Below are 21,590 nucleotides of genomic sequence, written 5' to 3'. Positions count from 1 at the left end.
CAAGGAACATCATCGGTTCCTAAGGTTCGCATTCCTGGACAAGCATTACCAGTTCGTTCGCTTCCTTTCGGATTAGCCACTGCTCCAAGGATTTTCACAAAGGTACTAGGGTCCCTTCTAGCTGTGCTAAGACCAAGGGGCATTGCTGTAGTACCTTATTTGGACGACATTCTGATTCAAGCGTCGGTCCCTTCCTCAAGCAAAGGCTCACACGGACATAGTCCTGGCCTTTCTCAGATCTCACGGATGGAAAGTGAACGTGGGAAAAGAGTTCTCTATCTCCGTCAACAAGGGTTCCCTTCTTGGGAACAATAATAGACTCCTTAGAAATGAGGATATTTCTGACAGAGGCCAGAAAAACAAAGCTTCTAGACTCTTGTCGGATACTTCATTCCGTTCCTCTTCCTTCCATAGCTCAGTGCATGGAAGTGATCGGGTTGATGGTAGCGGCAATGGACATAGTTCCTTTTGCGCGCATTCATCTAAGACCATTACAACTGTGCATGCTCAGTCAGTGGAATGGGGATTATACAGACTTGTCTCCGAAGATACAAGTAAATCAGAGGACCAGAGACTCACTCCGTTGGTGGCTGTCCCTGGACAACCTGTCACAAGGGATGACATTCCGCAGACCAGAGTGGGTCATTGTCACGACCGACGCCAGTCTGATGGGCTGGGGCGCCGGTCTGGGGATCCCTGAAAGCTCAGGGTCTTTGGTCTCGGGAAGAATCTCTTCTACCGATAAATATTCTGGAACTGAGAGCGATATTCAATGCTCTCAAGGCTTGGCCTCAGCTAGCGAGGGCCAAGTTCATACGGTTTCAATCAGACAACATGACAACTGTTGCGTACATCAACCATCAGGGGGGGAACAAGGAGTTCCCTAGCGATGGAAGAAGTGACCAAAATCATTCTATGGGCGGAGTCTCACTCCTGCCACCTGTCCGCTATCCACATCCCAGGAGTGGAAAATTGGGAAGCGGATTTTCTGAGTCGGTCAGACATTGCATCCGGGGGAGTGGGAACTCCATCCGGAAATCTTTGCCCAAGTCACTCAGCTGTGGGGCATTCCAGACATGGATCTGATGGCCTCTCGTCAGAACTTCAAAGTTCCTTGCTACGGGTCCAGATCCAGGGATCCCAAAAGCGGCTCTAGTGGATGCACTAGTAGCACCTTGGACCTTCAAACTAGCTTATGTGTTCCCGCCGTTTCCTCTCATCCCCAGGCTGGTAGCCAGGATCAATCAGGAGAGGGCGTCGGTGATCTTGATAGCTCCAGCGTGGCCACGCAGGACTTGGTATGCAGATATGGTGAATATGTCATCGGCTCCACCTTGGAAGCTACCTTTGAGACGAGACCTTCTTGTTCAGGGTCCGTTCGAACATCCGAACCTGGTTTCACTCCAGCTGACTGCTTGGAGATTGAACGCTTGATCTTATCGAAGCGAGGGTTCTCAGATTCTGTTATCGATACTCTTGTTCAGGCCAGAAAGCCTGTAACTAGAAAGATTTACCACAAAATTTGGAAAAAATATATCTGTTGGTGTGAATCTAAAGGATTCCCTTGGGACAAGGTTTAAGATTCCTAAGATTCTGTCCTTCCTTCAAGAAGGATTGGAAAAAGGATTATCTGCAAGTTCCCTGAAGGGACAGATTTCTGCCTTGGCTGTGTTACTTCACAAAAAGCTGGCAGCTGTGCCAGATGTTCAAGCCTTTGTTCAGGCTCTGGTTAGAATTAAGCCTGTTTACAAACCTTTGACTCCTCCTTGGAGTCTCAATTAGTTCTTTCAGTTCTTCAGGGGGTTCCGTTTGAACCCTTACATTCCGTTGATATTAAGTTATTATCTTGGAAAGTTTTGTTTTTAGTTGCAATTTCTTCTGCTAGAAGAGTTTCAGAATTATCTGCTCTGCAGTGTTCTCCTCCTTATCTGGTGTTCCATGCAGATTAAGGTGGTTTTACGTACTAAACCTGGTTTTCTTCCAAAAGTTGTTTCTAACAAAAACATTAACCAGGAGATTATCGTACCTTCTCTGTGTCCGAAACCAGTTTCAAAGAAGGAACGTTTGTTGCACAATTTGGATGTTGTTCGCCGCTCTAAAATTCTATTTAGAAGCTACAAAGGATTTTAGACAAACATCTTCCTTGTTTGTTGTTTATTCCGGTAAAAGGAGAGGTCAAAAAGCAACTTCTACCTCTCTCTCTTTTTGGATTAAAAGCATCATCAGATTGGCTTACGAGACTGCCGGAACGGCAGCCTCCCGAAAGAATCACAGCTCATTCCACTAGGGCTGTGGCTTCCACAGGGCCTTCAAGAACGAGGCTCTGTTGATCAGATATGTAGGGCAGCGACTTGGTCTTCACTGCACACTTTTACCAAATTTTACAAGTTTGATACTTTTGCTTCTTCTGAGGCTATTTTTGGTGAGAAAGGTTTTGCAAACCGTGGTGCCTTCCATTTAGGTGACCTGATTTGCTCCTCCCTTCATCCGTGTCCTAAAGCTTTGGTATTGGTTCCCACAAGTAAGGATGACGCCGTGGACCGGACACACCTATGTTGGAGAAAACAGAATTATGTTTACCTGATAAATTACTTTCTCCAACGGTGTGTCCGGTCCACGGCCCGCCCTGGTTTTTTTAATCAGGTCTGATGATTTATTTTCTTTAACTACAGTCACCACGGTACCATATGGTTCTTCTCCTATGCAAATATTCCTCCTTAACGTCGGTCGAATGACTGGGGTAGGCGGAGCCTGGGAGGGATCATGTGACCAGCTTTGCTGGGCTCTTTGCCATTTCCTGTTGGGGAAGAGAATATCCACAAGTAAGGATGAAGCCGTGGACTGGATACACCGTAAGAGAAAGTAATTTATCAGGTAAGCATAAATTCTGTTTTCTCTTACTTGGTGTATCCAGTCCACGGCCCGCCCTGACAATTAAGTCAGGTTCAAATTTAATTTTTAAAATAACTACAGTCACCACTGCACCCTATGGTTCTCCTTTTTCTCCTAACCGTCGGTCGAATGACTGGGGGGGCGGAGCCTGAGGGGAGCTATATGGACAGCTTTGCTGTGTGCTCTCTTTGCCACTTCCTGTAGGGATTGAGAATATCCCACAAGTAAGGATGAATCTGTGGACTGGATACACCGTAAGAGAAAGTAATTTATCAGGTAAGCATAAATTCTGTTCGTGGTTCCCAAAAAAGAGGGAACATTCAGACCTATTTTAGATCTCAAGAGTCTAAACAAGTTTCTCAGAGTTCCATCCTTCAAGATGGAGACCATGCCGAACAATTTTACCAATGATCCAGGAAGGTCAATATATGACTACCGTGGATCTGAAGGATGCATACCTTCATATTCCTATTCGCAAGGATCATCATCAGTACCTAAGGTTTGCCTTCCTGGACAAACATTTCAGTTCGTGGCTCTTCCCTTCGGGTTGGCCACAGCACCCCAGGATCTTCACAAAGGTTCTAGGATCCCTTTTGGCGGTTCTCAGACCGCGGGGCATAGCAGTGGCGCCTTATCTGGACGATATTTTGATTCAGGCGTCGACTTATCTATCTGACGAAATCTCATACAGACACAGTGTTGTCTTTTCTGAGAACTCACGGAATGGAAGGTGAACCTAGAAAGAGTTCACTAGTTCCACGGACAAGGGTTCCCTTCTTGGGAACTCTGATAGACTCTGTATACATGAAGATATTTCTGACGGAGATCAGAAAATCAAAAATTCTAAATACTTTGCCGAGCCCTTCAGTCCAATCCTCGCCCATCAGTGGCTCATCTGTATGGAGGTAATTGGATTAATGGTAGCGGCAATGGACATCATTCCGTTTGCTCGTTTTCATCTCAGACCACTGCAGCTGTGCATGCTCGGACAGTGGAATGGGGACTATGTGAATTTATCTCCTCAGATAAATCTGGATCAAGAGACCAGAGACTCTCTTCTCTGGTGGTTGTCGCCGGATCATCTGTCCCAGGGGAAGTGTTTCTGCAGACCCTTGTGGGTGATAGTGACAACGGACGCCAGCCTACTGGGCTGGGGTGCAGTCTGGAATTCCCTGAAGGCTCAGGGTGTATGGACCTCAAGTGGAGTCTCTACTTCCAATCAATATTCTGGAATTGAGAGCATATTCAATGCGCTTCAGGCATGGTCTCAGTTGGCTTCGGCCAAATTAATCAGATTCCAGTCGGGGAAATATCACGACTGTGACTTATATCAATCATCAGGGGGGAACGAGGAGTTCCTTGGCGATGATAGAAGTATGCGAGATAATTCGATGGGCGGAGGCCCTACTCTTGTTATCTGTCGGCAATCTACATCCCAGGAGTAGAGAACTGGGTAGCGGATTTTCTAAGTCGACAGACTTTTCATCCGGGGGAGTGGGAACTCCACCCGGAGGTGTTTGCTTCACTGATTCTCCGATGGAGCAGACCGGAATTGGATCTGATGGCATCTCGACAGAATGCAAGCTTCCAAGATACGGATCCAGGTCGAGGGATCCTCAGGCCGAACTGATAGATGCCTTGGCAGTGCCTTGGTCGTTCAGCCTAGCTTATGTGTTTCCCACCGTTTCCTCTCCTTCCTCGCGTGATTGCTCGGATCAAACAGGAGAGAGCTTCAGTAATTCTGGTCGCGCCTGCGTGGCCACGCAGGACTTGGTGTGCGGATCTAGGTGGACATGTCCTCTCTGCCACCCGTGGAAACTTCCATTGAGACAGGACCTTCTCATTCAAGGACATTTCCAACATCAAAATCTAAATTCTCTGCAGCTGACTGCTTGGAGGTTGAACGCTTGATTTTTTCTAAGCGGGGATTCATTGATACTTTGATACAGGCAAGTAAGCCTGTCACTAGAAAGATCTATCATAAGATTATGGCGTAAATATCTTTTTTTGGTGTGAATCCAAGGGCTACTCATGGAGTAAAGTTAGGACTCCCAGGATTCTGTCTTTTCTCCAAGAAGGATTGGAGAAAGGGTTATCAGCGAGTTCCTTAAAGGGACAGATTTCTGCTTTGTCAATTTTGCTACACAAATGTTTGGCAGATGTTCCAGATGTTCAGTCTTTTTGTCAGGCTCTAACCAGAATTAAGCCTGTATTTAGACCAATTACTCCACCTGGAGTTTGAATTTAGTTCTTAGAGTTCTTCAAGGGGTTTCCGTTTGAACCCATGCATTCCATAGATATTAAATTGTTATCTTGGAAAGTTTTGTTTTTGGTTGCTATTTCTTTTGCTCATAGAGTTTCTGAGCTTTCCAGCGTTACAATGTGATTCGCCTTATCTTATCTTTCATTCTGATAAGGGTGGTTTTGCGTTCCAAACCTGGATTCCTTCCTAAGGTTGTTTCAAATAAGAATATTAATCAGGAAATTGTTGTTCCTTCCTTGTGTACTAATCCTTCTTCTAAGAAGGAGTGTCTGTTACATAACCTGGACGTGGTCCGTGCCTTGAAGTTTTACTGAGTTTGACTAAGGATTCCGTCAATCATCTTCATTATTCATTGTTTATTCTGGAAAGCGTAGGGGTCAGAAAGCTACGGCTACCTCTCTTTCTTTTTGGCTGAAGAGTATCATCCGCTGGCATATGAGACTGCTGGGACAGCAGGCCTCCTGAAAGAATTACGGCTCATTCTACTAGGGCTGTGGCTTCCACATGGGCTTTTAAAAACGATGCTTCTGTTGAACAGATTTTCGAAGATACGACTTGGTCGTATCTTCATACTTTTTCCAAATTTTACAAATTTGATACTTTTGCTTCTTCTGAGGATTTTGGGAGAAAAGTTCTTCAAGCAGTGGTGCCTTCCATTTAGGTCTCTGTCTTGTCCTCCCGTTTCATCGGTGTCCTGTAGCTTTGGCATTGTATCCCACAAGTAAGGATGAAATCCGTGGACTCGTCGTATCTTGTAGAAGAAAAGTACATTTATGCTTACCTGATAAATTAATTTCTTCTACGATACGATGGCCCTCCCTGTCATTTTTCAGACAGATTTAGATTATATTTTATTTTTTATAACTTCAGTCACCTCTGCACCTTTTAGCTTTTCCTTTCTCTTCCTAAACCTTCGGTCGAATGACTGGGGGTGGAGGGAAGGAGGAGCTATATATACAGCTCTGCTGTGGTGCTCTTTGCCACTTCCTGTTAGCAGGAATAATAATATCCCACAAGTAAGGATGAATCCGTGGACCTCGTTGTATCGTAGAAGAAATTAATTTATCAGGTAAGCATAAATTTACTTTTCTTTATTCTATTACTACTAGGTTGGCTTTGGAATGGTCGGAATGACCCGTCTGCCCAAGAAAATGCATTCACTGCACCAAGTTCTGAGAGCAAGGATACATTAGAGAGCTTCTCATCTTCCTCTTAAATATCTGTGATAGTCTGTGTATTCCCACTGTCATGGTGAGTCATTACTTATAAAAACACATTGTATAATGAATTACTTAGCTGTTTGCTGTGATGTGTGCTTACATTGCAATAAATTGCATACTAATTGTTATGTTTTAGTAATAAGTGATTTACAGTATACATTAACTGCACTCATCTTGCAGGAACAGCATAATAGAAAATTATATAGTTTCTTCAGTGGTGGGTGACGGATGACTCTGGGGCCCCCTTCCTCTCCCCTGTAATAAAAAAGAACAGCTCCAAAAAACACACGCAGTAAATGAGGGGGTCCATTAAAGGGACACTGTACCCAAAATTTTTCTTTCATGATTCAGATTGAGCATGACATTTTAAGCAACTTTCTAATTTACTCCTATTATCAAATTTTCTTCATTCTCTTGGTATCTTTATTTAAAATGCAAGAATGTAAGTTTAGATGCCGGCCCATTTTTGGTGAAACAACCTGGGTTGTCCTTGCTGATTGGTGGATAAATTCATCCACCAATAAAAAATTGCTGTCCAGAGTACTGAACCCAAAAAAAGCATAGATGCCTTCTTTTTCAAATAAAGATAGCAAAAGAACAAAGAAAAATTGATAATAGGAGTAAATTAGAAAGTTGCTTAAAATTGCATGCTCTTTCTGAATTACAAAACAAAATGTTTGGGTTCAGTGTCCCTTTAATAAAATATATATGACTAATTACATATCACTAATTAAATCTTTGAGTTTCATCATATTTAATATCCTCTCCTAAATTAACTAAATGAAAAATACAAATAATTAGACCAAACAGATCCGACAATTTGAATAAGAATACATTAAATATTGTACTTATCAGAAGAATTCACATATAATAAAATTAATTCTTTTTAATAACACGATGAGTCCACGGATCATCTTAATTACTAATGGGATATTCACCTCCTGGTCAGCAGGAGGCGGCAAAGAGCACTACAGCATAGCTTTTAAATAGCTCCTCCCTTCCCTCCCACCCTACTCATTCTCTTTTCCTACGTTAGTGATAGGATGTGGTAAAGTGAGGTGTTAGAAAAAGATTCTTCAATCAAGAGTTTATTATTTTTAAAGTAGTGCAAGAATGTGCTGCTTTGTCCTAGGGTGTAGTCGTAGTCCATATCAGTCTCTTCAGTAGAGATTTGGTGGCTTTAGAGCAATGGGAATTTGTGGGACATAATTCTCACTGCGCCTCCATACTAATGCTGCCCTTACACTGAAAACCTGAGGGGTATTTACTCAGGAATTTCGTTTAATTGCAGGTCTATGTGAGGGAGAGGACCTCTCAAGCCTGAGAACTGCCTTGCTGCCAGCAGAAGATGAGGTAAGTGCTAACTTTATTTCTGGGGGTAGAAAACTCAGAATAAGTTGGGGCACTTTAGTTTCTATATTCAGACCTCATGTAATAATGGGCTCCTTTCAGGGGTTACAGAATAGATTCTCCTAGCATTCTAGGGGTTTACTATGGCAGTATGGACGCAAGCACTGGGGCTGATTGTGACTCTCCTCTCCCGGCGGTTCTCTCTAATAATAGCCGACCGGGAGATTTCATATGAGCTGTAATGCAGAGTGCGAGCTCAGCGTAAGGGGGATTCACTATTTACATTTTAACAGACGATGTACTGTTATGCAGAGACTCAGTGTGAGAGTGCTTCACTGTTAGATAACGGACTAAGTAACTTCCTAATCTGAGATGGCTCAGTCGGTTATTTCTCCCATAACAATGGTGACTGGGAGATGAATATTGCAATGCCCACGGAGGGCAGAGCTTGTGTGTGTGCTGTATTGCAGGGTGCGAACTCAGTGTGACGGGGCTTCACTATTAGTTTAACACACTGGCTAAGCAACTACCTAAGAAGGATAAGCTAAGAGGACTGTCCAGTTTGTTATTTCTCCTGGTGGCTCAACTTAACAAAAGATAATAATGGCGACTGGGAGATAACCTTTAAAACGCCCACGAGGAGCGGAGTTGTTTGGCGCCAATTTAGTTGCGCATCCCTTTACTAGGCTTCGCGTTATCGGAAGGAACAGTATTTTCGTCAGAGAGCAGCACCTCTTTCTTAATGCTTCCGGTTATCGGAAGGACATGGGAATTATGTCAGTGTTTGCGCTTAAAGAAAGCGCTTCAGCTGAGTCTCGACTTTGAATAGAAGGGCTGACATACACCTCAGCTGGGTTAAGCTGAGGTGTAGAAGGGGTTTGCAGCATCTATCTGCCTTTTGCTTCCTATTCAGCCAATTCTGCCAATTTAAATAAAGAAGTTACTCTTTAAATTTAAAGAGACAGTACGGTTTAACATGTTAAAGGGACAGTCAAGTCCAAAAAAAAACTTTCATGTTTTAAATAGGGCATGCAATTTTAAACAACTTCCCAATTTACTTTTATCACCAAATTTTGCTTTGTTCTCTTGGTATTCTTAGTTGAAAGCTAAAACTAGGAGGTTCATATGCTAATTTCTTAGACCTTGAGACTGCCTCTAATCTGAATACATTTTGACCACTAGAGGGCATTAGTTCACATGTTTCATATAGATAACATTGAGCTCATGCACGTAAAGTGACCTAGGACTGAGCACTGATTGGCTAAACTGCATGTCTGTCAAAAGAACTGAAACAAGGGGCAATTGCAGAGGCTTAGGTACAAGATAATCACAGAGGTAAAACGTGTATTATTGTAACTGTGTTGGTTATGCAAAATTGGGAAATGGGTAATAAAGGGATTATCTTTCTTTTTAAACAACAAAAATTCTGGTGTTGACTGTCCTTTAAGGTTATTTGACTCTCATACATATGTGAATCCCAGGAGACCATACAAAGTGTCTCCTTATGTTATTGTAACTACCAATCCCTTTCCTTGTTCATCAATGTTGTAATAGAACTTTCTCTTGTTAAGTGTAGTCAGTCCACGGGTCATCCATTACTTATGGGATTATATCTCTTCCCTAACAGAAGTTGCAAGAGGATCACCCAAGCAGAGCTGCTATATAGCTCCTCCCCTCACATGTCATATCCAGTCATTCTCTTGCAACCCTAACTAAAGATAGGTCGTTGTGAGAGGGCTGTGGTGTTTTAAGCTTAGTTTTATTTCTTCAATCAAAAGTTTGTTATTTTAAACGGCACCGGAGTGTGCTGTTTGTTCTCAGGCAGCATTAGAAGAAGAATCTGCCTGCGTTTTATATGATCTTAGCGGACGTAACTAAGATCCACTGGCTGTTCTCATACATTCTGAGGAGTGAGGTAACTTCAGAACAGGGGAATAGCATGCAGGGCCCCCTGCAAAGGAGGTATGTGCAGTAAATTAATTTTCTATGGAATGGAATTGACTGAGAAAATACTGCTAATACCGATGTCACGTAAGTTCAGCCTTAAATGCAGTGGGTAGCGACTGGTATCAGGCTGATGAGTGGTGTGTGTGTACACTGAGGTATTTTTCCTAAGGAATGGAATTTTACTCAGAAAATACTGTTAATACTGAAGTAATGCATGAGCCTTCACTGCAGTAAAGCGACTGGTAGCAGGCTTATTAATAACACTTCATGACTTTAAAATACATATTCAAAACGTTTACTAGCATGTTAATCGTTTTTTTGTGAGGTACTTGGTGATAAAACTTATTGGGCATGATTTTTACCACATGGCTATCGTTTTTTCTGCATAGAAACAGTTTACTGAGCTTCCCCACTGTTGTAATAGGAGTGGGAGGGGGCCTATTTTAGCGCTTTTTTGCGCAGTAAAAATTCAGTCACAGTCTTCCTATTTCATACTCCATGATCCAGGACGTCTCTACAGAGCTCAGGGGTCTTCAAAGTTCGTTTGAGGGAGGTAATCAGTCACAGCAGACCTGTGACAGTGTGTTTGACTGTGATAAAAAAGTTAATTATTACAATTGTTATCCGTTTTTGGGTATTAAGGGGTTAATCATCCTTTTGCTGGTGGGGTGCAATCCTCTGCTAACTTTATACACTTACTGTAAAAATGTGGTTGCTATAACTAATTTGGTTCAGTGTTATTTCAACTGTGACAGCTTTTTGTGCTTCTTAAAGGCGCAGTAGCGTTTTTATATTGCTTGTAAATTTATTTGAAAGTATTTTCCAAGCTTGCTAGTCTCATTGCTAGTCTGGTTAAACATGTCTGACACAGATGAATCTGTTTGTTTCACTATGTTTAAAGGCCAATGTGGAGCCCAATAGAAATTTGTGTACTCAATGTATTGTTGTCACTTTAAATAAAAGTCAAACTTTGCATGTAAAGAGATTATCACCAGACAACGAGGGGGAAGTTATGCCGACTAACTCTCCTCACGTGTCAGTACCTTCGCCTCCCCGCTCAGGAGGTGCGTGATATTGTGGGCGCCAAGTACATCAGGGAGGCCCATACAAATCACTTTGCAAGACATGGCTACTGTTATGACAGAAGTATTATCTAAATTGCCAGAATTTAGAGGTAAGCGTGATCACTCTGGGGTAAGAACGATAGGCGCTGATAATGAGAGAGCCATGTCGATACTGCGTCACAATTTGCAAACCATGAGGACGGAGAGCTTCATTCTGTGGGTGACGGATCTGATCCAGGCAGACTGGATTCAGAGATTTCTAATTTTAAATTTAAGCTTGAGAACCTCTGCGTGTTGCTTAGGGGAGGTATTAGCGGCTCTGAATGATTGTAACACGGTTGCAATTCCAGAGAAATTATGTAGGCTAGATAAATACTTTGCGGGTACCGGTGTGTACTGACGTGTTTCCTATACCTAAGAGGCTTACAGAAATTATTAACAAGGAGTGGGATAGACCCGGTGTGCCTTTTTCACCCCCTCCTATATTTAGGAAAATGTTTCCAATAGACGCCACCACACGGGACTTATGGCAGACGGTCCCCTAAGGTGGAGGGAGCAGTTTCTACTTTGGCTTAAGCGTACCACTATCCCGGTGGAGGATAGCTGTGCCTTTTCAGATCCAATGGATAAAAAATTAGAAGGTTACCTTAAGAAGATGTTTGTTCAACAAGGTTTTATCTTACAGCCCCTTGCATGCATTGCGCCTGTCACTGCTGCGGCGGCATTCTGGATTGAGTCTCTGGGGGAGGCCATTCGCACAGCTCCATTGGATGAAATTATGAACAAGCTTAAAGCTCTTAAGCTAGCTAACTCATTTGTTTCCTGATGCCGTCGTACATTTAACCAAACTTACGGCCTAAGAACTCCGGATTCGCCATCCAAGCGCACAGAGCGCTGTGGCCTTAAATCCGGTCAGCTGATGTGACTTCTAAATCTAAATTGCTTAATATTCCTTTCAAGGGGCAGACCTTATTCGGGCCCGCGTTTGAAAGAAATTATCGCTGACATTACCGGAGGTAAGGGCCATGCTCTGCCTCAAGACAGGGCCAAATCAAAGGCCAAACAGTCTCTAATTTTCGTGCCTTTCGTAACTTCAAGGCGAGGAGCAGCATCAACTTCCTCCCGCTCCAAAACAGGAAGGAGCTGTTGCTCGTTACAGACAGGCTGAAAGCTAACCGTCCCTGGAACAAGGGCAAGCAGGCCAGAAAACCTGCTTCTGCCCCTAAGACAGCATGAAGTGAGGGCCCCCTATCCGGAAACGGATCTAGTGGGCGGGCAGACTTTCTCCTCTTCGTCCAGGCTTGGTGCATGGAGGTAATCGCTTAATGGTAGCGGCAATGGACATAGTACCATTTGCGCGCCCTGCATCTCAGGACCGCTGCAATTGGCATGCTAAGTCAGTGGAATGAGGATTACTCAGATTTGTCCCCCCTTTGCTAAATCTGGATCAAGAGACCAGAGAGTCTCTTCTATGTGGCTTTCTCGGCCACATCTGTCCCAAGGGGATGTCCCTTTCGCAGGCCAGATTGGACGATTGTAACTACAGACGCCAGGCTTTCAGGCTGGGGCGCAGTCTGGAATTCCTGAAGGCTCAGGGATCGTGGGACTCAGGAGGAAAAACTCCTCCAATAAACATTCTGGAATTAAGAGCAATATTCAATGCTCTTCTAGCTTGGCCTCAGTTAGCAACTCTGAGGTTCATCAGATTTCAGTCGGACAACTCACGACTGTGGCCTACATCAACCATCAAGGGGGAACGAAGAGTTCCCTAGCGATGTTGGAAGTCTCAAAGATAATTCGCTGTGCAGAGTCTCACTTTTGCCACCTGTCAGCGATCCCCCATCCCAGGCGTGGAGAACTGGGAGGCGGATTTTCTAAGTCGCCAGACTTTTCCATCGGGGGAGTGGGAACTTCATCGGAGGTCTTCGCCCAACTGAGGCATCGTTGGGGCCAACCGGATCTGGATCTCATGGCGTCGCGCCAGAACGCCAAGCTTCCATGTTACGGATCCAGGTCCAGGGAGGCGGTGCTGATAGATGCTCTGACAGCACGTTGGGTCTTCAACATGGCTTATGTGTTTCCACCATTTCCGATGCTCCTCGTTTGATTGCCAGGATCAAAACAGGAGAGAGCATCGGTGATTCTGATAGCGCCTGCGTGGCCACGCAGGACCTGGTATGCAGATCTAGTGGACATGTCGTCCTGTCCACCATGGTCTCTACCTCTGAGGCAGGACCTTCTAATTCAGGGTCCTTTCAACCACCCAAACCTAATTTCTCTGAGGCTGACTGCATGGAGATTGAACGCTTGATTCTATCAAAGCGTGGCTTCTCGGAGTCGGTTATTGAGACCTTAATACAGGCTAGGAAACCTGTTACCAGAAAAATTTACCATAAAATATGGCGTAAATACTTATATTGGTGTGAATCCAAGAGTTACTCATGGAGTAAAGTTAGGATTCCTAGGATATTGTCTTTTCTACAGAGGGTTTAGAAAAGGGTTTATCTGCTAGTTCGTTAAAGGGGACAGATTTCGGCTTTGTCTATCCCTCTACACAAACGTCTGGCAGAAGTTCCAGACGTTCAGGCCTTTTTGTCAGGCTTTGGCTAGAATTAAGCCTGTGTTTAAGACTGTTGCTCCGCCGTGGAGCTTAACTTAGTTCTTAACGTTCTGCAAGGCGTTCCGTTTGAACCCCTTCATTCCGTAGATATCAAGCTGTTATCTTGGAAAGTTCTGTTTTTGATGGCTATTTTCCTCGGCTCGAAGAGTCTCTGAGTTATCTGCCCTTACATTGTGATTCTCCTTATCTGATTTTTCATTCAGACAAGGTAGTTCTGCGTACTAAACCTGGGTTCCTACCTAAGGTAGTCTCTAACAGGAATATCAATCAAGAGATTGTTGTTCCATCATTGTGTCCTAACCCTTCTTCAAAGAAGGAACGACTTTTGCATAATCTGGACGTAGTCCGTGCCCTAAAGTTTTATTTGCAGGCAACTAAAGATTTTCGTCAAACTTCTTCCCTGTTTGTCGTTTACTCTGGACAGAGGAGAGGTCAAAAGGCTTCGGCTACCTCTCTCTCTTTTTGGCTTCGTAGCATAATACGTTTAGCCTATGAGACTGCTGGACAGCAGCCTCCTGAAAGGATTACAGCTCATTCTACTAGAGCTGTGGCTTCCACCTGGGCTTTAAGAATGAGGCCTCTGTTGAACAGATTTGCAAGGCTGGAACTTGGTCTTCACTTCACACCTTTTCAAAATTTTACAAATTGACACTTTTGCTCTTCGGAGGCTGTTTTTGGGAGAAAGGTTCTACAGGCAGTGGTTCCTTCCGTGTAAGTTCCTGCCTTGCCCTCCCGTCATCGTATTGTACTTTTAGCTTTGGTATTGGTAGCCATAAGTAATGGATGACCCGTGGACTGACTACACTTAACAAGAGAAAATATAATTTATGCTTACTGATAAATTCATTTCTCTTGTAGTGTAGTCAGTCCACGGCCCGCCTGTTTTTTTACGCAGGTCTAAATTTTAATTAACTCCAGTCACCACTGCACCCTATAGTTTCTCCTTTCTCGTCTGGTTTCGGGTCGAATGACTGGATATGACATGTGAGGGAAGGAGCTATATAGCAGCTCAGCTTGGGTGATCCTCTTGCAACTTCCTGTTAGGGAAGAGATATAATCCCATAAGTAATGGATGACCCGTGGACTGACTACACTACAGAGAAATGAATTTATCAGGTAAGCATAAATGATATTTTTCTAAGGGGATATAGCATTTTTTCCCTCAAGTTTCACAATTTTTTTTTGTAGCCCACACATGCAGTGCCCTGCGCTTCCTCTCAAACTCTATCTGGAGTTGTTTTGCAAAATATCGCTCCTATTAGGTCATGGCGACATCTGTTACACTGTATGCTTATCCTGTGCTAAGAAGGGAATACGCTTGATGTAGTGTATTTATTTCCGAATGTTTCTTCCCTAAAGCCTGAAGGCGGAAGATACTTCGGTAGCATATGGGGGGGGGGAGGGAAATCTCAGACTCCGTCTGGGTATCTCCTTTATCTGACACTGAAGTTGAAGTTACTTTGGTAGTATCGCATAAGGAATTCTCAGTCTCTGATGAGATATTGGGGCCTATTTATCATACGTCTGTTGGACCTGATCCGACACTGCGGATCAGGTCCGACAGACATCGCTGAATGCGGAGAGCAATGCGCTCTCTGTATTCAGCATTGCATCACCAGCTCTTGTGAGCTGCTGGTGCAACGCCGCCCTCTGCAGACTCACGACCAGTCGGCCGCTAGCAGGGGGTGTCAATTAACCCGATCGTACTCGATCGGGTTGATTTCCGGCGATTCCTGTCCGCCTCATCAGAGCAGGCGGACAGGGTTATGGAGCAGCGGTTTTTTAGACGCTGCTTCATAACTGGTGTTTCTGGAGAGTCTGAAGACTCGCCAGAAACACAGTCCTTCAAGCTCCATTCAGAGCTTGATAGATAGGCCCCAATACCCTTTATCTGATCCTGAGTTTATATTCCTCATGTTTTAGCTTAAAATAACATTCTTTTGCTACTTAGAGGAGGTTTTAGCTACTCTGGGTGACCCCGTCACCAGTTGGTTATACTATTATTGTTATTTGCCCTTCTTTGGTGGACATATATTCCTGTACCCAGATAGGGCCTTAAGGGTTCCCCATTTTTCTCTATAATTTAGAGGGAAGATGCTATTCGCATGGAGGGACCCTATGGTTAAAAGGCGGGAGGGTTTTATATTGTCAGCCTACGGTCTGGTATGGCTACTGTTTCCAGTACGGCGGCGTACTGGTTTAATGCATTTTCTTTTTTTTTTTTTTACAGTCACTCCTCTCACAGGAATAGGAGAAGGGTTTTTTTTAAGTTAGTAAATAGCGTAAAGGAAGTATGAGATAATTTTGTTCCCTTTCGAAATTGCTAGGAAAATCCTTCCACTCCTTTTCCCTAGTAAAAGCAGTCTAAACCTTTTTTTTTTTGGAGTCCCTATCTGCTTAAGATAGGGAAGATAGCCCAAGTAGCTTGCTGTTGAATTAAAGACAGCATGAGGGGCGTACACCTGATTTGTAAGGGGCAGGTTCTCCCTTTTTCAATCTGTTTTGGTTTTTGTGATCATGCATCCCTGGGGGGTGTACATTGTATCCCCAGGGATATGAATTAGAGTTCAAGTAATTTCCTTCTGGGGGTAGATTCTGCTTCAAGATTTTTGTCAGTCCAGACAAAAAGAGAGGTGTTCTTATACTGTGTATAAGACCTTTCCTTTCCGGGGAGTGATCGTTTCCCATTACATTAAAGGAATAGGGTCGGAGTTTTTATTCCAATCAGGCCGATTTAGATCTCAAGGGTCTCAACAAATTTCTCAGAGTAGCGTCCTTCAAGATGGAATCTATTGTTCCATTCTTCCTTCGATCCAAGAGGGTCAATTTATGAAACAGTGGATTTTAAGGACGAGCTCCTGCATGTTCCCTTTCATAAGGATCATCACAAGTTCCTAATATTTTCCCTTTCCGGACAATCTCTTCAGCTTGTGGCTCTTCCCATTTGGTCTTGCCACTGCTTCCAGATTTTTCATATGTCCTGGGATCTCTGTTGGCGGTGCTTTTCTTGCAGGGCATCTGTAGTGGCGCCCTGTCTGGACGACATCCTAGTCAGGCGATGTCCTCTACAACAAGCAAAGATTCGACACAGAACATATTCCTATCCTTTCTCCGATCTTGCGAGTGGAAGGTAACTTTGGGAAGGAGTTTTCTAGTCTCTAATACAAGGGTAACTTTTTTGGGATCCAAAGTAGTTTCTCTATCCATAAAATAAAAATAAAAAAAGATTTTTTCTGGCAGAAGTCAGGAAGTCAAAGTTTATCGATACTTGTCTAGTCCTTCAGTCCACTCGCGGCCATTAGTGGCTCAGTGTATGGAAGTAATCGGGCTGATGGTGGAATGGGACATCATCCTGTTTGTTCGGTTCCACCGCAGACCTTTGCAGTTAAGCATGCTCAGGCAATGCTCGAATACTACTGGTGCAGCAGAGACAAGGATTTTCTTCCAATTATGGTTGTCCTCTGGATCATCTCTCCCAGGGAACCTGCTTCCGCAGACCATCCTGGGTGATTGTGACAACAGACGCCCAGTCTTCTAGGATGGGGGAGCTATCTGGGCTCCCTAGGGAATCACAGAGTTTAGACTCAGTCAGAGTTTGTTCTTCCTATAAACATTCTGGAGTTGAGAGCGATCTTCAATGCTCTTCTGACCCTGGCCCCAGTGGCCTCGGTCGGTTCTATCAGGTTCCAGTCAGACAATATAACCTTCAGTGGCTTACATCAATCATCAGGAGGAACCAGGAGTTCCTTAGCGATGACGAGGACCCTGCCAAACTAAATCCACGTGGGCGGAAATCCACTCTTGCTGTCCTGTCGGGCGATCCCATCCCTCGGGGTGGGAACAACTGGGAGGCGGATTTCCTAAGCAGGGCAGACTCTTTCATCCGGGGGAGTGGTACTCCACCCGGAAGTGTTTCAAACCTGATTCTCAGGTGGGGTCAGCCGGAATTGGATTTCATGGCATTCCAATAGAATGCCAAGCTCCCGGAGATACGGGTAGAGGTCCAGGGACCCCCAGGCGGAGCTGATAGATGCCTTGGCGGTCCCTTGGACCTTCAGTCTAGCATACCTATTTCCTCTGTTTAATCTTCTCTCCTCGGGATATTGCTCGAATCAATCAGGAGAGGGCATCGGTTCATCCTCATTGCACCGGTTTGGCCTCACAGGATTTGGTATGCAGATCTGGTGGAGATGGCATCCCTGCCACCTTGGAGACTTCCGTCGAGAAAGGACCTTCTAATTCAGGGGCCCCCTTTCTTCTTCTAAATCTAGTTCTCTGAAGCTGACTGCTTGGAGACTTGAACGCTTAATTTTATCCAAGCAGGGCTTTCTGTCTCAGTCATAGAGACCATGGTTCAGGTTTGTAAGTTGTATCTTCTAGGATTTACCATAAGATTTGGCGCTAAATATCTCTACTGGCTACTCATGGAGTAGAGTTGGGATTCCTAGAATTTTGTCCTTTTCTCAAGAAAGTTTGGAGAAACGGTATTTTCGTCAAGTTTCCTAAAAGGTCAAATTCGGCCCTTATCTTTTGTCATTCAAACGTTCTGGCGAATTTCCCAGATGTGCAATCGTTTTGTCAGGCCCTTGGTCAGGATCAGGCCTGTATTCAGGCCAGTTTGCTCCTCCATGGAGTCTTAATTTAGTTCTGATAGTTCCTTCAAGGGGCTCCGTTTGAGCCTGTGTATCTCTTTAGATATTAAGTTTTATTTTTTATTGCTATTTCTTCCGCTCGGAGAGTGTCAGAGCTCTCGGCATTACAGTATGAGTCTCCTTATCTTATTTTCCATTCAGATAAGGTATTTTTTACATACTAAATAGGGATTCCTTCCTAAGGATGTTCTGATAGAAACAATAATCAGGAGATTGTTGTTCTTCCTTGTGTCCTAGTCCTTCTTTCCAGAAGGAACGTCTTCTGCACAATTTGGACGTAGTTCGTGCTTTAAAGTTTTATCTGCAGGCGACTTAAGATTTTCGTCAGTCTTCTGTTTTGTTTGTGGTTTTCCTCAGAAAATCGTAAGGGTTAGAAGCTACGGCAACTTTTCTTTCTTTTTGGCTGAAGAGTATCATACCGTTCTTACTTTGAGTCTGCTGGACAGCAGCCTCCTGAGAGAGTTGCGGCTCATTCCACGAGGTCTGTTGTTTACTCATGGGCATTCAAAAATGAAGCTTCTGTGGAACAGATTTGCAAGGCTGCAACTTGGTCCTCTCTTCATACTTTTTAAAAATTATACAAATTTGACACTTTTGCATCGGTGAGGCCGCTTTTGGGGAGAAAAGGTTCTTCAAGCAGTGGTGCCTTCCGTTTGGTTCCCTGTCTTGTCCCTCCCGTATCATCTTGCACCAAACACAATCTCACAATATGAGTAACATTTACTTTCTTCAATAAAATGCAGAGAAGAATCCACAGTTTCAAGTGTTAAGGGAGAAGATGGGGAAGATACAAAAAAAGGTTGTGGGGTCAATGCCTAAATCAGGTTTAACACATTGGGGCCTATTTATCATAGTGCGAGCGGATATGATCCGATATTGTGGTGGCTTTTTAAGCAATTGGGAACTTGTGGGGTTTAATCCCTCACTGCGCCTCCCCAAAACCGTTGTTGCTGCCCTATCCTGAAAGCCTGAGTAGGATTATCTACAGTCCGTTCCTAATTTTTTACGGGTCCATATGGGGGGAGGATGCCCCTCTCATACCAAGTGAGCTGCCCTGCTGCCGGGCAGATAGAAATTCAGGTAAGTGCCTCATTTTATTTTCTTGGGTTAAGAGAGAATATGTTACTTCCAACTTTTAAGTCTGTTTGGGACGTTAAGTACTAGTAATCCTGTTTAGGGTAATAGGATTAAGTAGTCAGTTTATGCAGGCACTGGGGACGTCCAGTTTATGCAGGCACCTGGGGACGAAAATCTTTTGACGAGGCTCAGTTATATTTCTTTTTTATGACATGATGAGTCCACGGATCATCTTAATTACTAATTGGATATTCACCTCCTAGTCAGCAGGAGCCGGCAAAGAGCACCACAGCAAAGCTGTTAAATAGCTCCTCCCTTCCCTCCCACCCCAGTCATTCTCTTTGCCTACGTTAGTGATAGGAAGTGGCCCCAAGTGAGTTGTTAGTATAGATTCTTCAATCAAGAGTTTATTATTTTTAAAGTAGTGCAAGATTGTGCTGCTTTGTCCTAGGGTGTAGCCGTAGTCCATATCAGTCTCTCTCAGTAGAGATTGGTGGCTTTAGAGCAATGGGAACTTGTGGGACATAATTCCTCACTGCCCCTTCCATATATTTATGCTGCCCTAACCCTGAAAACCTGAGAGATTTTACTCAGGACCTTTTGTTTATTTACAGGTCCATGGGAGGGAGAGGACCTTCTAAACCTGGGAACTGCCTTGCTGCAGGCAGAAGATGAGGAAAGTGCTGACTTTATTCTGGGGGTAGAGGATCTCAGAAAAGTTTGGGCACTTTATTATTTTAATTAGACCTCATTGAACTTGGACTCAGATTCTCCTAGTCTATTAGGGGACATTATGGCAGTTAGGACGCAGGCACTGGACAACCGGGAGATCACCTATTGAGTTTTTATTTATAGGATGAGCTGTTTGTCACAGTTGTGAGAGGGTTTCCAAGAGATGGTAACAGCGAAACTAAGCAGCTTGTTCATCTGAAGCTGTTCATTCTAGTATTTTGCCTCCCGGTGCCTCTACTTAAAAAATGGCGGACCGGGAGATGACTTTTGTGAAACGCCCACGAAGGGCGGAGCTTGTTAATGAACCAATCCGTAGGGGGCATGTTCTCCTTTTTCAATCAGTTTGGTTTTTTGTGTGATCATTATCCCTAGGTGGTGTGCATTGTGTCCCAGGGATACAAATTAGAGTTCCTGCTTCAAGATGGACTTCATGAGCAGACAGATCTTTCATCCAGGGGAGTGGGATCTCCTTCCGGAACTGTTTTTCCATTTGATTCTCAAATGGTGTCAGCTGGAATTAGATCTCATGGCATCTCGGCAGAATGCCAAGCTCCCGAGATACAGATCAAGGTCCAGGGATCCCAAGGCAGAATGATAAATTCCTTTGCGGTTCCTTGGACCTTTAGTCTAGCGTACCCCATTTCCTCCGTTTGCTTTTCTTCCTCGGAGAATCAAACAGGAGGAGGACATCGGTGATCCTTATTGCACGGCTTGGCCTCGCAGGATTTGGGTATGCAGATCTGGTGGAATGTTGTCTTTGCAGAACTGACTGCTTAGAGATTGAATGCTTAATTTCTTTTTTAAGACACGATGAGTCCACGGATCATCTTAATTACTAATGGGATATTCACCCTCCTGGTCAGCAGAGGAGGCAAAGAGCACCACAGCAGAGCTGTTAAATAGCTGCTCCCTTCCCTCCCACTCCAGTCATTCTCTTTGCCTACGTTAGTGATAGGAAGAGGTAAAGTGAGGTGTTAGTATAGATTCTTCAATCAAGAGTTTATTATTTTTTGAAGCAGTGCAAGATGTGCTGCTTTGTCCAAGGGTGTAGCCGTAAGTCTATATTAGTCTCTTCAGTAGAGCCCTTGGTGGCTTTAGAGCAATGGGAACTTGTGGGACATAATTCTCACTGCGCCTCCCATATTTTCTTGCTGCCCTATATCCTTCAGTCTGAGGTAATCATTGACTCAGCATTTTATTCTCCTCAGGTCGATGTGAGGGAAGAGGACCTCTCAAGCCTGAGAGCTGCCTTGCTGCCAGGCAGAAGTCAAGGTTAAGTGCTAATTTAAATTTCTGGGGCACAAGGAGACTCAGAATATCAGTAAGCACACAATGAACATTAGGGGCTCTGTAGGGAAAGTAGCTCTTTATGTTGGACGTTTAAATCTTTCCTGAGGGGAAAGTAATTGGGCAGTGTTATTTAGCAGGGCACTGGGGCTGGAGTTTAAGTGATAATCAAATCCATTACGTGAAGGTCTGGTGGTTTCACTATTCTATGTAATATTGTTAATACATTGAATAGAACGGCATAGTTTTACGCCCACGATGGGCGGTCCTTCCTGTTTTGCGCGCCACTTTCGTAGCGCTTCAGTTCCGAGAGGCTAAGGGAATAGTGCTACATCAGGAGGGATTTATCCGGTCTGTTCTTGTCATGGTTCAGCCTGGAATTGAACCTGGGACCTGTCTCTATTTCTGCTGCTGTTCTTTCCCAGCCTGTGGTTTTACCACTATGCCACAGATGGCTTGATCACAGGATAAGAATATTGTGGTTTT

At 44.1% G+C, this 21,590-nt stretch overlaps 1 protein-coding gene across 1 annotated transcript in view; it reads left to right on the top strand.

Moving 5' to 3' along the window:
• Positions 1 to 21,590, top strand: part of MEI1 (meiotic double-stranded break formation protein 1) — a 1,068,659-nt gene that overhangs the window by 117,663 nt on the left and 929,406 nt on the right. Inside the window, 3 exon segments of the mRNA XM_053689435.1 lie at positions 6,265 to 6,280; positions 6,282 to 6,357; positions 6,360 to 6,406. Coding sequence (XP_053545410.1) covers positions 6,265 to 6,280; positions 6,282 to 6,357; positions 6,360 to 6,406 — 139 coding nt within the window.

The sequence above is a fragment of the Bombina bombina genome, chromosome 7 (assembly GCF_027579735.1).
Source record: "Bombina bombina isolate aBomBom1 chromosome 7, aBomBom1.pri, whole genome shotgun sequence".
NCBI lineage: Eukaryota > Metazoa > Chordata > Amphibia > Anura > Bombinatoridae > Bombina > Bombina bombina.
The sequence above is the reverse complement of the archived record's forward strand: the minus strand, read 5'-3'. Positions and strand labels throughout refer to the sequence as shown.